Source organism: Poecile atricapillus, chromosome 1 (assembly GCF_030490865.1).
Source record: "Poecile atricapillus isolate bPoeAtr1 chromosome 1, bPoeAtr1.hap1, whole genome shotgun sequence".
Taxonomy (NCBI): domain Eukaryota; kingdom Metazoa; phylum Chordata; class Aves; order Passeriformes; family Paridae; genus Poecile; species Poecile atricapillus.
In genome coordinates, this window is record NC_081249.1 from 71,109,058 (window position 1) to 71,125,172 (window position 16,115).

Sequence of the window (16,115 nt, forward strand, 5' to 3'; positions counted from 1 at the left end):
TAATTATAAAAAGATTTCTAAATACAGCTGAGTGGAAAATGCATATTGAAGAAAACTTTGTAACGATGTTACATGGAAATTATCACTATTTTAATTTGTTTCTTTCTACATACTTAATAATCTTACATGCAGGAAGATTTCCAGTATTTTAAGATTACCTGTATAGTTTTAAAAACAGTATTTTAAACTATTGTTCTCAAAAAAACGTGATTTAAGTTTAGCTTTTAAGTAGATTCTTATCTTCATTGGGCCCCTTCTGCAAGTTTTCCTCACTTTCACAAGTCTGATATGTTTAGGTGTTTTCTGTCCAATAGAGCTACCACAGTCTGTAGCTCTGTAGGCATGAAGTGAAAGAAAAAATATTTTTTTCTGAAGGATATCTATAACTGCTCTTAATCTTTATTTGGACTGTTGCCTTCAAGAAAACAGCAATGTTATCGAGATGTGTGATGAAAGATCTGAAATTCAAATAGATGTCTTGTTTTCACTTCTGTTTTTATTTCTGATATGTTGGGAGGTAGTATTTTTTTATTCTGTGCTATTTTACCTCCAGAAGTTCTGTGTTTTTTAAATATAAACTTTCCTAATTATAATTTAGACAGGAGTGTAAAGACATAGTTCTTTTAGTGAGAACTTCAACAATATGAATAAAAACATATAGACTTAGTTTCAGCACTTCCTGCCTAACTGCATCTAGTTTATTGTCAGTTTTAGTTGTAAGATCAGCTGCAGCTGAACCATTTTGCTATATCTAATAAATAATCTTTCAAATCTATTTGAACATACACAAAAAAGGATTAGATTTTTATTTGTCACTAGGCAAATGAATAGGGTAAAGAATCAACTGAACAAAAAAATATGTTTGTAGTTCAATTCTAAATCTCTAGTTGCTATGTATGCCTGAGAAATTGTGTCAAACTAACAAATATAATACCATACTGATAATTTTCAATTTGTTTCTATTTTCATACTAATATGGAATGTATTTGCTTTTAATTAACTCCTGAAATCAAAGGAAGCTGCTATCTGCAGTCCTTTTTAACAAACATTTTTTTTTCCACAAAAAGACAGGGCACAGATTAGGCTTATTTTCCTTGTTTTCCTTTTTCTTTGCTCCCTGAAGCCATTTGCTAAGTAACTGTGCTCTGTGATTTTCACAGCTTTTTCCTTTTGCTGTAATTTCAGGGAGGCCATGCACTCAGCTGCAGCTTCTGAACCCAGAAAGGTTTGCCCGTCTCATTAAAGAAGTTATGAACAGTGTGTGGCCTGGGAGAGATGTGGTTGTACAGTGGCATCCAGGCTTGGAAGAAAAAAAGCACCCGTCAGTTTCCTGGCTGAAGATGGTCTGGAAGAATCTATATATACATTTTTCTGATGACTTGAGTGTGTTTGATGAAATGCCGCTTATCCCCAAGACGCTGCTGGAGGAAAATCACACATCGGTGGAACTGGTTAGATTTAGGAATCCATCACCCATCATTCTGGAAGACGAATCTGAGACTCAGCTCCCAGAATATTTAGCTGATATCATTCAGAAAATTGGTGGAGTTGTACTTAAGAAACTGGATATTTCTATCCAACATCCACTTATTAAAAAATATGTGCATCCACCATTGCCAAGTGCTGTTTTACAAATAATGGAAAAAATGTCCTTACAGAAACTATGCAATCAGGTTGCTTCATTCCCACCAACACATAAAGATGCTCTTAGGGCATTCTTAGCTAGTTTAACGGATGCAAGTGAAAAAGAGAAGAGAATTATTCAGGAACTGCTAATATTTAAAAAAATTGAAAAATCATCCGATGAAAGTGTCCCTGTTTTTACTGGGCTAAAAGGTAGTAAGGTATTACACCACACTGCCAAAATTCCTCCTGGTCTAAGGTTTTCTGTTCCAATAATTGACAGCAGTGATGAAGCAACTATTCGCTTAGCTAATTTGCTGAAAATAGAACAGCTAAAGAGCACAGACTGCTTGAAGTTTGTTATAGAAGACATAAGAAGTGATTTTTATTCGTATGATGAAACAGCACAGATAATGCAATGGGTTCTTGAAAATCTGACTTTTCTGAAAAATGAGAATACAGATGTAATAGATTGGCTGACACCACTTAAGTTTATTCAGATCTCACCAGGAAAGATAATGTCAGCAAATGAACTCTTTGATCCTGAGGTAGAACTTCTGCAACATTTGTTTTATGCTGAGGAGGACAGTTGCTTCCCCCCTGTTATTTTTACATCCTCAGATATTCTTCATTCACTGAGACAACTAGGCTTAAAAAATGAAGCCAATCTTGAGGAAAATGATGTCTTGAGAGTGGCAAAAAAAATTGAAAGTTTGCATGCTGACTCTAACACCAATCATGATTTGCTGTTAAGAAAAGCTAGAACTCTCTTGACAATTTTGAACAAAAACCATATGCTGCTTCAATCATCTGAAACAAAAGCTGCGATGAAAAAGATAAAATGGATTCCTGCAAGTAAGGAAAGGCCTCCAAATTATCCAGGGTCCTTAGTTTGGAAAGGAGATCATTGTGACCTGTGTTCACCACCAGAAATGTGCGATATATCACACGCAATTTTAGTGGGTTCCTCAGTTCCTCTTGTGGAAAATGTACTGTTGGATATAGAAAAAGCACTTGGAATCCCCACCAAGCCCAGCATAAAAGCAGTCTTGAAACATTTTAAGGTGGTAGTTGATTGGCATAGTTCTAAAACCTTCAGTGATGAGGACTACTATCAATTTCAGCATATCTTGCTTGAGATTTATGGATTTATGCATGATCATCTAGAAGAAGGCAAGGAAGCTTTCAAAGCCCTGAAATTTCCCTGGGTTTGGACAGGTAAAACATTTTGTTCCCTCTCACAAGCAGTTATAAAATCAGTTCCTGATCTTGATCTCCAACCGTATCTACATTATGTTCCAAAAACTATGGCGAAGTTTCACCAGTTGTTTAAATGTTGTGGTTCAATTGAGGAGTTAACACCAGACCACGTTTCTATGGTCATTCAGAAAATATATCTGAAGAGTGAGCAGTCTCTCTCAGAACAAGAGAGTAAGCAAAGCCTTCACATTATGTTGAGCATCATAAGATGGCTGTACAGCAATCAGATCCCCGCCAGTCTGCATACGCCCATGCCGCTGTACAGTGGCAAACTTCCTTATAAACTTGCAATGAAGCCAATTCATGAGTGCTGTTACTGTGACATCAAAGTTGATGACTTAAACGATTTGCTTGAGGATTCTGTTGAACCCATAATTTTGGTGCATGAAGACATACCGATGAAAACTGCTGAGTGGTTAAATGTCCCATGCCTTAGCACAAGACTGATTAATCCAGAAAATATGGGGTTTGAGCAATCTGGGCAAAGAGAGCCTCTGACTGTGAGAATTAAAAACATATTGGAAGAATACCCTTCCATTTCAGATATTTTTAAGGAACTACTTCAAAATGCTGATGATGCTAATGCAACGGAATGTAATTTCTTGATTGACATGAGAAGAAATATGGATATAAGAGAGAACCTTCTGGATCCAGGAATGGCAGCATGTCATGGGCCAGCTTTGTGGTCATTCAATAATTCTGAGTTTTCTGACTCTGACTTCCTAAATATAACTCGATTAGGAGAGTCTCTAAAAAGGAGTGAAGTTGACAAAGTAGGAAAATTTGGACTGGGATTCAATTCTGTTTATCATATCACTGATGTTCCTATTATTTTGAGCCGAGAGTTCATGATTATGTTTGATCCAAATGTCAACCATATAAGTAAACATATCAGAGATAAATCTAACCCTGGCATCAAAATCAACTGGAGTAAGCAACAGAAGAGACTGCGAAAATTTCCAAATCAGTTTAAGCCATTTATAGGAGTTTTTGGTTGCCAGCTACCACTGACAGTAGAATCTCCCTATAGCTACAAAGGGACACTTTTCAGGCTGTCCTTTAGGACCCAGCAGGAAGCTAAAGTGAGTGAAGTCAGCAGTGCATCTTACAATACAGCAGACATTTACTCTCTTGTGGATGAATTTAGCATTTGCGGTCATAGGCTGATAATATTTGCTCAGAGTGTAAATTCAATGGTTTTGAAATACTTGAAAATTGAAGCAGATGATCCTGGAGTAGCACAAGATGTTGTCACTATCAGAAAAAGCCTGTGTTCTTCCAAAGCTTTGACTGCACCAAATGTAAGTGTTTTAAAGGAAGCAGCTAAACTCATGAAGGTGTGTAGCAGCAGTACTAAAAAGCTTCCTAGTGAAACACCAAAGTCGTCGTGTATCCTGCAGATAGTGGTAGAAGAATTTCACCATGTGTTTAGGCGGATTGCTGATTTACAGTCTCCACTTTTCAGAGGTACTGAAGACGATCCAGCTGCTTTCTTTGAAATGGCTAAATCAGGACAGATGAAAAGATCAGGTGATGAATTGCCACAGAAAACAGTAGATTCAACAACATGGCTTATATGTTCTTGCATGGATGTTGGAGATGCTTTGAAATTTTCTTTGCATGAAAGTGGACGAAGACTTGGTCTAGTTCCCTGTGGTGGTGTAGGAGTGTTGCTGTCTGAAACCCAGGATCAAAAATGGGTTGTGAAACCCAATTGCAACAACATAGGTGAAGTATTCTGCTATTTACCTCTGCGAATAAAAACAGGCTTACCTCTCCACATAAATGGCTGCTTTGCAGTTACTTCAAATCGGAAAGAGATCTGGAAAACAGACACAAAAGGAAGATGGAATACAGTATTCATGAGGCATGTTATTGTAAAAGCCTACATAGAAGCTCTTTGTGTTTTACGTGACATGGCAATCAATGGTGAGCTAGTTGACTACAGTTATTGTGCAGTGTGGCCAGATCCTGATTCAGTTCACGATGATTTTTCTGTTATTTGTCAAGGGTTTTATGAGGACATAGCTCATATGAAAAGCAAAGAAGGGATCAGAGTCTTTTCTGATGGTTCATCTTGGGTTTCCATGAAGAATGTAAGGTTTTTAGATGACTCCATACTGAAACGACCAGATGTTGGGCCGTCAGCCTTCAAGATCTTTCTGAAGTACCTTAAAAAAACTGGTTCCAAAAATCTGTGTGCTGTAGATCTTCCATCCTGGGTAAAGACAGGATTTGAAGAAGCAGGATGCAAATACATATTATTGGAGAACACTTTCTCTGAGAAACAGTTCTTTTCTGAGGTATTTTTCCCTAATGTTCAGGAGATTGATGCAGAGCTACGTGATCCTTTGATGCGTTATGTTCTCAATGAAAAAATTGAGGAGTTCTCAGGAATTCTTCGTGCTACTCCATGTATTCCCTGTTCATTGGATGGACATTCATTAGTTACACCTTCAAGACTGATCCATCCTGAAGGAAGAGTTGCAAAGTTGTATGATGCTGAGGACGGAAGATTTCCTTATGGTACCACTCAGGATTATCTTAACCCTGTTATTTTGGTTAAACTTGTGCAGTTGGGAATGGCTAAAGATGATATTTTATGGGAAGATCTGATAGAACGTGCAGAGTCAGTAGCTGAAATTAACAAGACTGATCATGCTGCAGCTTGTCTCAGGAGCAGCATTATATTGAGTCTTATTGATGAAAAACTGAAATCTAGAGATCCTAGAGCTAAAGAATTTGCTACGAAATGTCAAAACATTCCTTTCCTTCCTTTCCTTAGCAAACCAGCCGGCTTCTCACTGCACTGGAAAGGCAGTGATTTTCATCCTGAAGCAATGTTTTCAGCAGATGATCTTTTCACTGCTGATCATCAAGATATAGTTTGCCTCATACAACCAATTCTTAATGAAAATTCCCATTCTTTTAAAGGTTGTGGTACTTTGTCATTAGCCGTCAAAGAATTTTTGGGTTTACTTAAGAAACCAGCTGTTAATTTAGTCATTAATCAGTTGGAAGAAGTTGCAAAGTCATTTGATGGAATCACATTGTATCAAGAAAATATCACTAATGCTTGTTACAAATATCTGCATGAAGCCATGTTAGAGAGTGAATCAACAAAAGCCATGATAATTGAACAGCTAACAAACTGTAGTTTTATTTTGGTTGAGAATGTGTATGCTGATCCATCAAAAGTGTCTTTTCATTTGAATTTTGAAGCAGCACCCTATCTCTATCAGTTGCCTAACAAATATAAAAATAGTTTCCGTGAGCTGTTTGAAAGTGTGGGTGTCAGACAGGCTTTCACAGTCGAAGACTTTGCTGTAGTTCTGGAATTAATAAATCAGGAGAGAGGGACCAAACAACTAACAGAAGACAACTTTCAGCTCTGCAGGAGAATAATTAGTGAAGGAATATGGGGCCTCATTAGAGAGAAGAAGCAGGAATTTTGTGAGAAAAAGTATGGTGAGATTTTGTTGCCAGACACTCGTCTTGCACTTCTGCCTGCAAAATCTTTGTGTTACAATGACTGTCCGTGGATTAAAGTTAAGGACACAACTGTTAAATATTGTCATGGCGATATTCCAAGAGAAGTTGCAGTGAAGCTTGGAGCAATACCAAAACGCCATAAAGCTTTAGAAAGATATGCATCAAATATCTGTTTTACTACCCTTGGAACAGAATTTGGCCAGAAAGAAAAATTGACTAGTAGAATTAAGAGCATTCTGAATGCTTACCCTTCAGAAAAAGAAATGCTGAAAGAGCTCCTTCAGAATGCAGATGATGCAAAAGCTACAGAGATCTGTTTTGTGTTTGATCCTAGACAGCATCCAGCTGATAGAATATTTGATGAGAAATGGGCACCACTTCAGGGACCAGCACTCTGTGTTTACAACAACCAGCCTTTTACAGAAGATGATATCCGGGGAATCCAGAACCTGGGAAAAGGTACAAAAGTAGGAAATCCCTGTAAAACTGGACAATACGGTATAGGTTTCAATTCTGTTTATCACATTACTGATTGCCCTTCTTTCCTGTCTGGCAATGATATACTTTGCATTTTTGATCCTCACGCAAGATATGCACCAGGTTCAACATCAACAAGTCCTGGCCGCATGTTTAGAGATTTAGATGCAGATTTCAGAACACAGTTCTCAGATGTACTGGATCTCTACTTAGGAAATCACTTTAAACTGGATAATTGTACAATGTTTAGATTTCCTCTTCGAAATGGAGAAATGGCAAAAGTGTCAGAAATTTCATCAGTTCCGTGCTCAGATAGAATGGTCCAAAATCTTTTGGATAAGCTGCGTACAGATGGAGCAGAACTCCTAATGTTTTTGAACCACATGGAAAAAATTTCTATTTGTGAGATAGAAAAAACAACAGGAGCACTGAATGTCCTGTACTCTGTACAAGGCAAAATCACTGATGGAGACAGACTGAAACGAAAGCAATTCCATGCGTCTGTGATCGACAGTGTAACGAAAAAGAAACAGCTAAGTGAAATACCTGTACAGCAGATTACTTACACTATGGATACTGAAGACTCTGAAGGAAATCTCACCACTTGGTTAATTTGTAACAGGTCAGGCTTTTCTGCCATGGAAAAGGTATCCAAAAGCGTGGTTTCAGCCCACAAGAATGAGGACATCACTCTTTTCCCTCGTGGTGGAGTAGCAGCTTGCATTACTCATAATTACAAAAAGCCCCACAGAGCATTCTGTTTCTTGCCCTTATCATTGGAAACTGGATTGCCTTTCCATGTGAATGGACACTTTGCTCTGGACTCCGCAAGAAGAAATCTGTGGCGTGATGATAACGGTGTTGGAGTAAGAAGTGACTGGAACAGTAGTTTAATGACAGCGCTGATAGCGCCAGCCTATGTTGAACTGTTGATTCAGCTGAAGAAGAGATATTTTCCAGGCACTGACCCTACAGTATCAGTGCTGCAAAACACACCTATTCATGCTGTGAAAGACACTATAAAAAAGTTTTTATCCTTTTTCCCAGTTAATAGACTTGATATTCAACCAGACTGGTATTGCTTAGTGAAAGCAGTTTACAGTTGCATTTATGAAGATTTGAAGCGTCTTTTACCTGTTATGAGAGCTCCAAATGTTGATGGTTCTGATTTGCATTCTGCTGTTATCATCACATGGGTTAACATGTCTACTGTGAACAAAGGCAGACCATTCTTCGACAATTTGCTACAAGATGAATTGCAGCACCTCAAAAATACAGAATACAACATCACAACACGGAAGACAGTGGCCGAAAATGTTTACAGACTAAAACATTTACTCTTAGAAATTGGATTTAATTTGGTATATAACTGTGATGAGACTGCAAATCTCTACCACTGTTTGGTAGATGCAGATATTCCTGTCACCTATGTGACACCTGCTGATGTACGATTGTTTTTGATGACATTTTCATTTCCAGACTCCAATTGCCACATTGGAAAGTTACCCTGTCGTCTTCAGCAGACAAATTTGAAACTGTTCCATAGCCTCAAACTCCTGGTTGACTACTGTTTCAAAGATGCAGAAGAAAATGAAATCCAAATTGAGGGTTTGCCACTCCTCATTACTCTTGACAATGTTTTGCAGGTTTTTGATTCAAAGCGACCAAAGTTCTTGACAACATACCATGAACTGATTCCATCTCGCAAGGATCTCTTTATGAACACCTTGTATTTGAGATACAACAATATTCTGCTCAGCAGTGAAGTAGCTAAAGTCTTTGATATCAGGAGTTTTGCTGAATTGTTATCATCTGTGCTGCCTAGAGAATATAAAACTAGAAATTGTATGAAGTGGAAGGAAAACTTTGCAAGTGAATCTTGGCTTAAAAGTGCTTGGCATTTTATTAGCGAGTCTCTAAATATTAAGGAAGAGCAAGAAGATACGCAAGCAAAATTTGATGGTGTTATTGAAACTTTGAAGGACTGGACTTTGCTCCCAGGTGTAAAGTTTACTGTCTCAGCCAATCACCTGGTTGTGCCAGAGTGTGATGTTTTGCTGCCACTCAGCATTATGCATATAGCTGTCTTTCCAAATGCTCAGAGTGATAAAGTCTTCCATGCTTTAATGAAAACAGGCTGTATTCAACTGGCATTGAACAAAATCTGCTCCAAAGACAGTGCTTTAGTGCCTTTGTTGTCGGGACGTACAGCAAACATAGATAATCCCTCCAGCATTCTGAAAGCCATACAATATATGGTACAGACATCAACTTTTAAGACTGAAAAGTTAGCAGAAAGTGACTTTGAGGCTCTCCTAATGTACTTCAATTGCAACTTATGTCATTTGACATCTCAGGATGACATTAAAATTTTGAAGTCTCTTCCATGTTACAAATCAATCAGTGGCCGATACATCAGCATTGCAAAATATGGGACATGTTTTGTCCTCACGAAAAGCATCCCATCAGTTGAAGTAGACAGATGGACACAGTCGACTTCATCGGCTTTTCTTGAGGAGAAGGTTCATTTGAAAGATTTGTATACTATGCTTGGCTGTGTCTCTGTGGATGATCTTGAAGTGTACTTGAAACATCTTTTGCCAAAAATTGAAAGTCTGTCTTACGATGCAAAATTAGAACATTTGATCTACTTAAAGAATAGGCTAACTAGCATTGAAGAAACTTCAGAAATGAAAGAACAGCTGTTTGAAAAGCTTGAAAGCATTTTGATCATTCATGATGCAAGCAATAGGTTAAAACCTGCAAAGTACTTTTATGACAGGACTGTAAAAGTCTTTGAAGTTATGCTGCCTGAAAAATTCTTTATACCTCAAGATTTTTTTAAGAAGCTAGAGCAACTTACAAAACCAAAAAATCAAGCTGCGTTCCTTCCATCATGGGTAACTTTTCTGCGACATATCGGATTGAAATTCATCATTTCACAGCAGCAGTTACTGCAGTTTGCTAAGGAAATCAGCATGCGAGCAAATACAGAAAACTGGTCTAAAGAAACACTACAGAATACTGTCGATGTTCTCCTCCATCATATATTTCAAGAAAGAACTGATCTTTTTTCAGGAAATTTTCTGAAAGAATTGTCTTTAATTCCTTTTCTGTGCCCTGAACGAGCTCCAGCAGAATTTGTGAGATTTCATCCTCAGTATCAAGAAGTTAATGGAACTCTTCCTCTTATACGATTCAATGGGGCACAGGTGAACCCTAAATTCAAGCAGACCGATGTGTTGCAGTTGCTGTGGACTTCATGTCCTATTCTTCCTGAGAAAGCAACACCTTTAAGCATCAAAGAACAAGAGGGGAGTAGTCTTGGTGCGCAAGAACAGCTTGAGCAAGTTTTAACCATGCTGAATGTTAATTTGGACCCTCCTCTGGACAAAGTCATCAATAACTGCAGGAACATATGCAATATTACAACTTTGGATGAGGACATGGTGAAAACTAGGGCCAAGGTCCTAAGAAGCATTTATGAGTTTCTCAGTACAGAGAAGAGGGAATTCCGCTTTCAGCTTCGAGGAGTTTCTTTTGTAATGGTGGAAGAAGGCTGGAAGCTCCTTAAGCCTGAGGAGGTGGTAATAAACCTTGAATACGAATCTGATTTTAAACCTTATCTTTATAAACTTCCTTTAGAACTTGGTACTTTCCATCAGTTGTTTAAACATTTGGGTACTGAAGACATTATTTCAACAAAGCAGTATGTTGAAGTTCTAGGTCGCATATATAAGAGCTCGGAAGGAAAGCAATTGGATCCTAATGAAATGCGCACAGTTAAAAGAGTAGTTTCAGGCCTGTTCAAAAGTCTTCAGAATGATTCTGTAAAGGTTAGGAATGACCTTGAGAATATGAGAGATTTTGCCCTTTACCTTCCCAGTCAAGATGGTAGGTTGGTAAAATCTAGTATCTTAGTTTTTGATGATGCACCCCACTACAAAAGCAGAATCCAAGGTAACATTGGTGTGCAGATGCTTGTTGATCTTAGCCAGTGTTACTTAGGCAAAGACCATGGCTTTCACACTAAATTGATCATGTTATTCCCTCAGAAACTGAGGCCTCGCTTACTTAGCAGTATACTTGAAGAACAGCTAGATGAGGAGTCTCCCAAAATTTGTCAGTTTGGAGCGTTGTGTTCTTTGCAGGGAAGGTTGCAGTTACTGTTGTCTTCAGAGCAGTTCATCACAGGACTCATTAGGATTATGAAGCATGAAAATGACAATGCTTTTCTGGCTAACGAAGAAAAAGCAATAAGACTTTGCAAAGCTTTGCGAGAAGGTTTGAAAGTTTCCTGTTTTGAAAAGTTGCAAACAACATTAAGAGTTAAAGGGTTTGCTCCTATTCCCCACAGCAAAAGTGAAACATTTGCTTTCTTGAAGAGATATGGAAATGCAGTAATACTGCTTTACATACAGCATTCTGACAGCAAGGACATAAATTTCCTCTTAGCATTAGCCATGACGTTAAAATCTGCAACTGACAACCTGATTTCTGATACCTCATATTTAATTGCCATGCTGGGTTGTAACGATATTTATCGGATCAGTGAGAAGCTTGACAGCTTAGGAGTGAAGTATGACTCTTCTGAGCCATCAAAACTTGAACTACCAACACCTGGTACTCCTATACCAGCTGAAATTCACTATACACTTCTAATGGATCCAATGAATGTATTTTATCCTGGTGAATATGTTGGTTACCTTGTTGATTCTGAAGGTGGTGATATATATGGATCATATCAGCCTACTTATACCTATGCAATCATCGTGCAAGAAGTAGAAAGAGAAGATGATGAAAGCCCCAGTTTTCTAGGGAAGATTTACCAGATTGATATTGGTTATAGTGAGTATAAAATAGTCAGCTCCCTTGACTTGTACAAATTTTCCAGACCAGAAGAAAGTTCTCATGGCAGGGATAGCACACCTTCTACCCCAACCAGTCCTACAGAATTTCCAGCACATGGACCAAGGGCAATTCCACCTATCTTCACTGGTAGAGACAGTCACAAAACAACGTCCTCAAAACACCACTCTCCAAAAAAGATAAAGTCAAACTCATTGCCAGAAATATTAAGAGAAGTGACGTCTGTGATTGAACAGGCTTGGAAGCTTCCAGAATCTGAAAGAAAAAAGATTATTAGGAGGCTGTATCTTAAATGGCATCCAGATAAAAATGCAGAGAATCTTGATATAGCTAATGAGGTTTTCAAACATTTACAGAATGAGATTAATAGGATGGAAAAACAGGCATTTATGGATCAAAATATGGACAGAGCCTCAAGGAGACCGTTTTCATCTTCTGCTTCTCGATTTCAGTCAGATAAATTTTCATTTCAGAGATTTTACACTTCATGGAATCAGGAAGCAACAAGCCACAAATCAGAAAGGCAGCAGTATAAAGAAAAGTGTCCCTCCTCCACAGGGCCATCTTACTCCCAGCGCTTTTTTGTCCCACCTACGTTCAGGTCTGTTGGCAATCCGGTGGAGGCACGTCGATGGCTTAGGCAGGCCCGAGCCAACTTTTCAGCTGCACGAAATGACCTTCATAAAAATGCCAATGAGTGGGTGTGCTTTAAGTGCTACCTTTCTACTAAACTAGCCTTGATTGCAGCTGACTACGCTGTGAAGGGCAAGTCAGACAAAGACGTAAAACCAGCAGCCCTTGCACAAAAAATAGAAGAGTACAGTCAGCAACTTGAAGGACTTTCAAACGATGTTCAGACATTGGAGGCTTATGGAGTAGATAGCTTAAAAACTAGGTATCCTGACCTACTTCCTTTTCCACAGATTCCCAATGATAGGTTCACTTCAGAAGTTGCTATGAGAGTGATGGAATGTACTGCTTGCATCATAATAAAACTTGAAAACTTCATACAACAAAAAGTATAAACGATTTGAAGATGTTAAGGGACTGTTTTGTCAAGAGTTTAGGTGTTTCACATGGTGGATACAAATGAAATTGTGCGGGATATGGAATGTCCAAGAGATTACATGGTGCCAAGCAGTTTAGAAGTGTAGGGTACAAAGGTGGATGGTACCAAGGTACTTAGAACTGAAATTTACTTAAATGGGATCTTTTTCTTAACTGAGCCTGCTGTTAAGCAAACTGTAAAACCTGAATATTTTTTAGAATTTGCAAAGACATTGAGCTGCAAAAAATTAGATGTATGCACAACATTGTGATTAATTGGCATATTATTGAACTGCACTTTATATAACCAAAGCTTAGCTTTCTGTTAGATGAAGCCTGTAATTATAACACCTTATTAGATTTATTTCATTTAATGTAATGTTTCTGAAAGGGTAATGTCAGTTTTCGATGTACTAATCTTAAGACTGCACATACAAAGAAATGGGAGATGGGTGGAGTTAAAATAACTATGGAGGTATTGCTCCAAAACATGTCTGTATTCTTTTGTGTTCTGTGGACATTCATGTCACTCATAGTAATACTCTTATCAGCTGGATCTGATTATAAATTTGCTGCAGCATCACACTGTAAACATTTAAAGGATAGTTTAGTACCTGTAAACTGGTACAGTTATGTTAATGCTGAATAACGATACTTGATTCAACATGCCACATCATGTCATGCATTGATTGCATTTACTTTATTATAAAATAATGAAATATTTAATTTACTTTTTTTTTAGAGCCTGTCATCTTTTGTTTAATGAAAAAGCATGTGGATGATATAAAATCTGTGAACATTATTATATGGTGTTTTATGGTTTTTTTTTTTTTTGGAGCACCAAAACTCAGTTTTCAGATGCCTAAATGCTTGAGTTCCTTTTTTTTTTATCCCTGCGTGTGTGCCTTTATGTGTGTACATATATATATATATTTTTCCACAAACATTGGTAATAGTACAATTCAATAACTCATTTTTGCTGTACACAAAGCACTGGTTTTTGTTACATGTTTAAAGGTGCTGCAATGTAATGCTGGTTTTATTTTGTTATTCACTACAGCCCTCAAGAAATCTGATTATTAGTTCACACTCTTTCTTTTATAGTTTGTAATACTTTTGGTAATGTCATGCAGTATGTTCAACATTAGCTTTTTGTAAAAAAAAATTTAAAAAATAAAAAATGGAAGGATAATTTTAAATGGAAGGATTTTTCTTTGCTGGATCAGCCACATTGAACATAAATGTCAAACATTTTCCAGTGGCATGCTGTTACACTTGTCTACTTGACAGCAGAGTGAAACTGCAATTTAACTTACAGAATACAAAGGAAAATAAACAACAGCAAGCTTGCAGGGCAGATACAGCTGTGATAGTGTTGTAATACAAAAATAAAAAAACCACAATGAGGTCTGTCTTAGTTTTGAATAAATTATAAAGGCCTTGTTCTCGAAGAAATGTGACATTTGGAAAATAATACTGCTTCTGATTGTGAAGCCCTATAATTATTATTATTTCTGCTATTAATTTAAGTGCCATAAATTTAATAAAGAAAAATGCAAACATATATTTCAGTCCGATGTGTTTTGGTTTGATAATGTAAGCTAACTTTACCTATTATTTGAAGCTTTTCTATCAGTAAATACACAATCTTTTTTTGATTAATTCTAGATAATTGTACAAATATTAAAATACTGTTGAAAAGGAAACTTTTTTTTTTTTTGCATTGACAAATGTTTGCAGTTTTCTCAAAGAAATTGTATATTTTGCTGATTTTTTGCAATAAATAGCATGTAAGGAAAACACAAATCCTGGTGTGCCATGAAATTAATCAGTTTAGTTAATTCCCTGTGTTTTTAAAATAGATTCCTTTGTGGTTCTTGCTTCATGCATTAAGTCAGATGAATAGTATTCAGGGTAAGCAAAATACTTGAAAAGGAAACAGTTCTCATGCTTTTCGTTTCAAATGGAGCTAAAACATAAGGTCTCATGGCAGCATGCAAAAGTGTAACAGGAGCACCATGAACAGTTTCCTGTTTTCACATGAGCTCTGGAGGAAGAAAATCTTCTAAGTGTATAACTGCATTTTATAAGCAACTTATGTTGCCTTACCAGTATTATTATTATGAACTGTTAAAATGGCTGTGCAGAACCACTAAACTATTCTGTTGTAATTTTTATTTTGTTTATTTTGTATATACTGTTGAGTGCTGACACTCAGAAAGAAAACAGTCCCAGTTCTTAGTAAGCTAATGGTCTGAAGCAATTTTAACACTGAGCCAAGTTGGGAAAGAAAACCTGAATGACACAGAAAAACTAGTTAATTGTGTTGTTCCTGAATTGAAACTAACAATATAATTTGCATATGGCTGCAGAGAGACAGGCAAGAGTGATGTCTCAGAAGTCTCCTAATTTCTTATTTGCTTAACTCACAGTAACAGCTTGCCTAAATAAAGAGGCTTTGTGAGACCAGGAAACCACTGACAGAACATGATTTTGTAAGTGCTATTTAATTCATGATAAAAAAATCAAATAAATAAAATGCTTAATTGATTCTTTTGGCTCAGCTGGGAGGCTTAGCAATGTGTCTAAGTCAGGTATGGAAGCTTAGAACAGTTAGGATATAATGATTCTGTAGTAGGGGTCTGTAGAAGTAAATGTTAGCATATAGGTTCCACAAAAATATATTTAACAAGTAATTCTGCACATTAAATGAGTTCTTGTTGGAGAAAATGTCTTTTCATTCAGGTCTGTCTCCTACCTTCCACAGGTACCAGCAGTTTATCTAGGAAAAGCAGCTTCAGTTCTTTTTTCCCAAAATTACAGTTGAGGAATTTAACAAAAAGACAGCGGTATATGAAGCTGATTTAACTATACATTGGGCAGCTTAAATCTAAGGAATTGCAGTTGGAATAAGCCTCGATAGGCTTGTTACTATCTTGTGCTTTAAAAGCTTTCCTCTCAAAAAATGGCATTCACAGCTATTCTAAAAAGCACAGGACACTTGCCTCAGCAATTAGTGGCATGAAAAATATCTTGTTTGTGAGTTTGTTTTATTTTGTAAATAGATTTTTGTGTAGCTGACTACCAGAAGAAAAATAAATGGTTCCTTGTGTAAAAAATGCAGTTTTGCAATATTTGTACTCCAATCATTATCACTATAGTTACTGTAATGATTTGTGAAACAGGAGTTAAAATTTACTGTAAGGATTGCATACACCTGGTACTGGTATACTTGGCTTACTTTAAACAAGGCTGCAATTAAATCTATTGTAATTTTTCCAATTAAAGTAGAGGAGGATAGTACCACCTTTGAGATTTTCTGCTGCTGGATCTAAACTCTTTGGGAA

The 16,115-nt window shown here is 37.1% G+C and overlaps 1 protein-coding gene across 1 annotated transcript in view; it reads left to right on the top strand.

Annotated features, from left to right (window-relative positions):
* The window catches only part of SACS (sacsin molecular chaperone), a 34,701-nt gene extending 20,127 nt beyond the window's left edge, over positions 1-14,574 (top strand). The window contains exon 9 of the mRNA XM_058829197.1: positions 1,186-14,574. Within this exon, the coding sequence (XP_058685180.1) occupies positions 1,186-12,746 (11,561 nt within the window). The 3' untranslated portion in view covers positions 12,747-14,574. The remainder of the gene's footprint in view (positions 1-1,185) is intronic.
* The last annotated feature ends 1,541 nt before the right edge of the window (positions 14,575-16,115 follow it).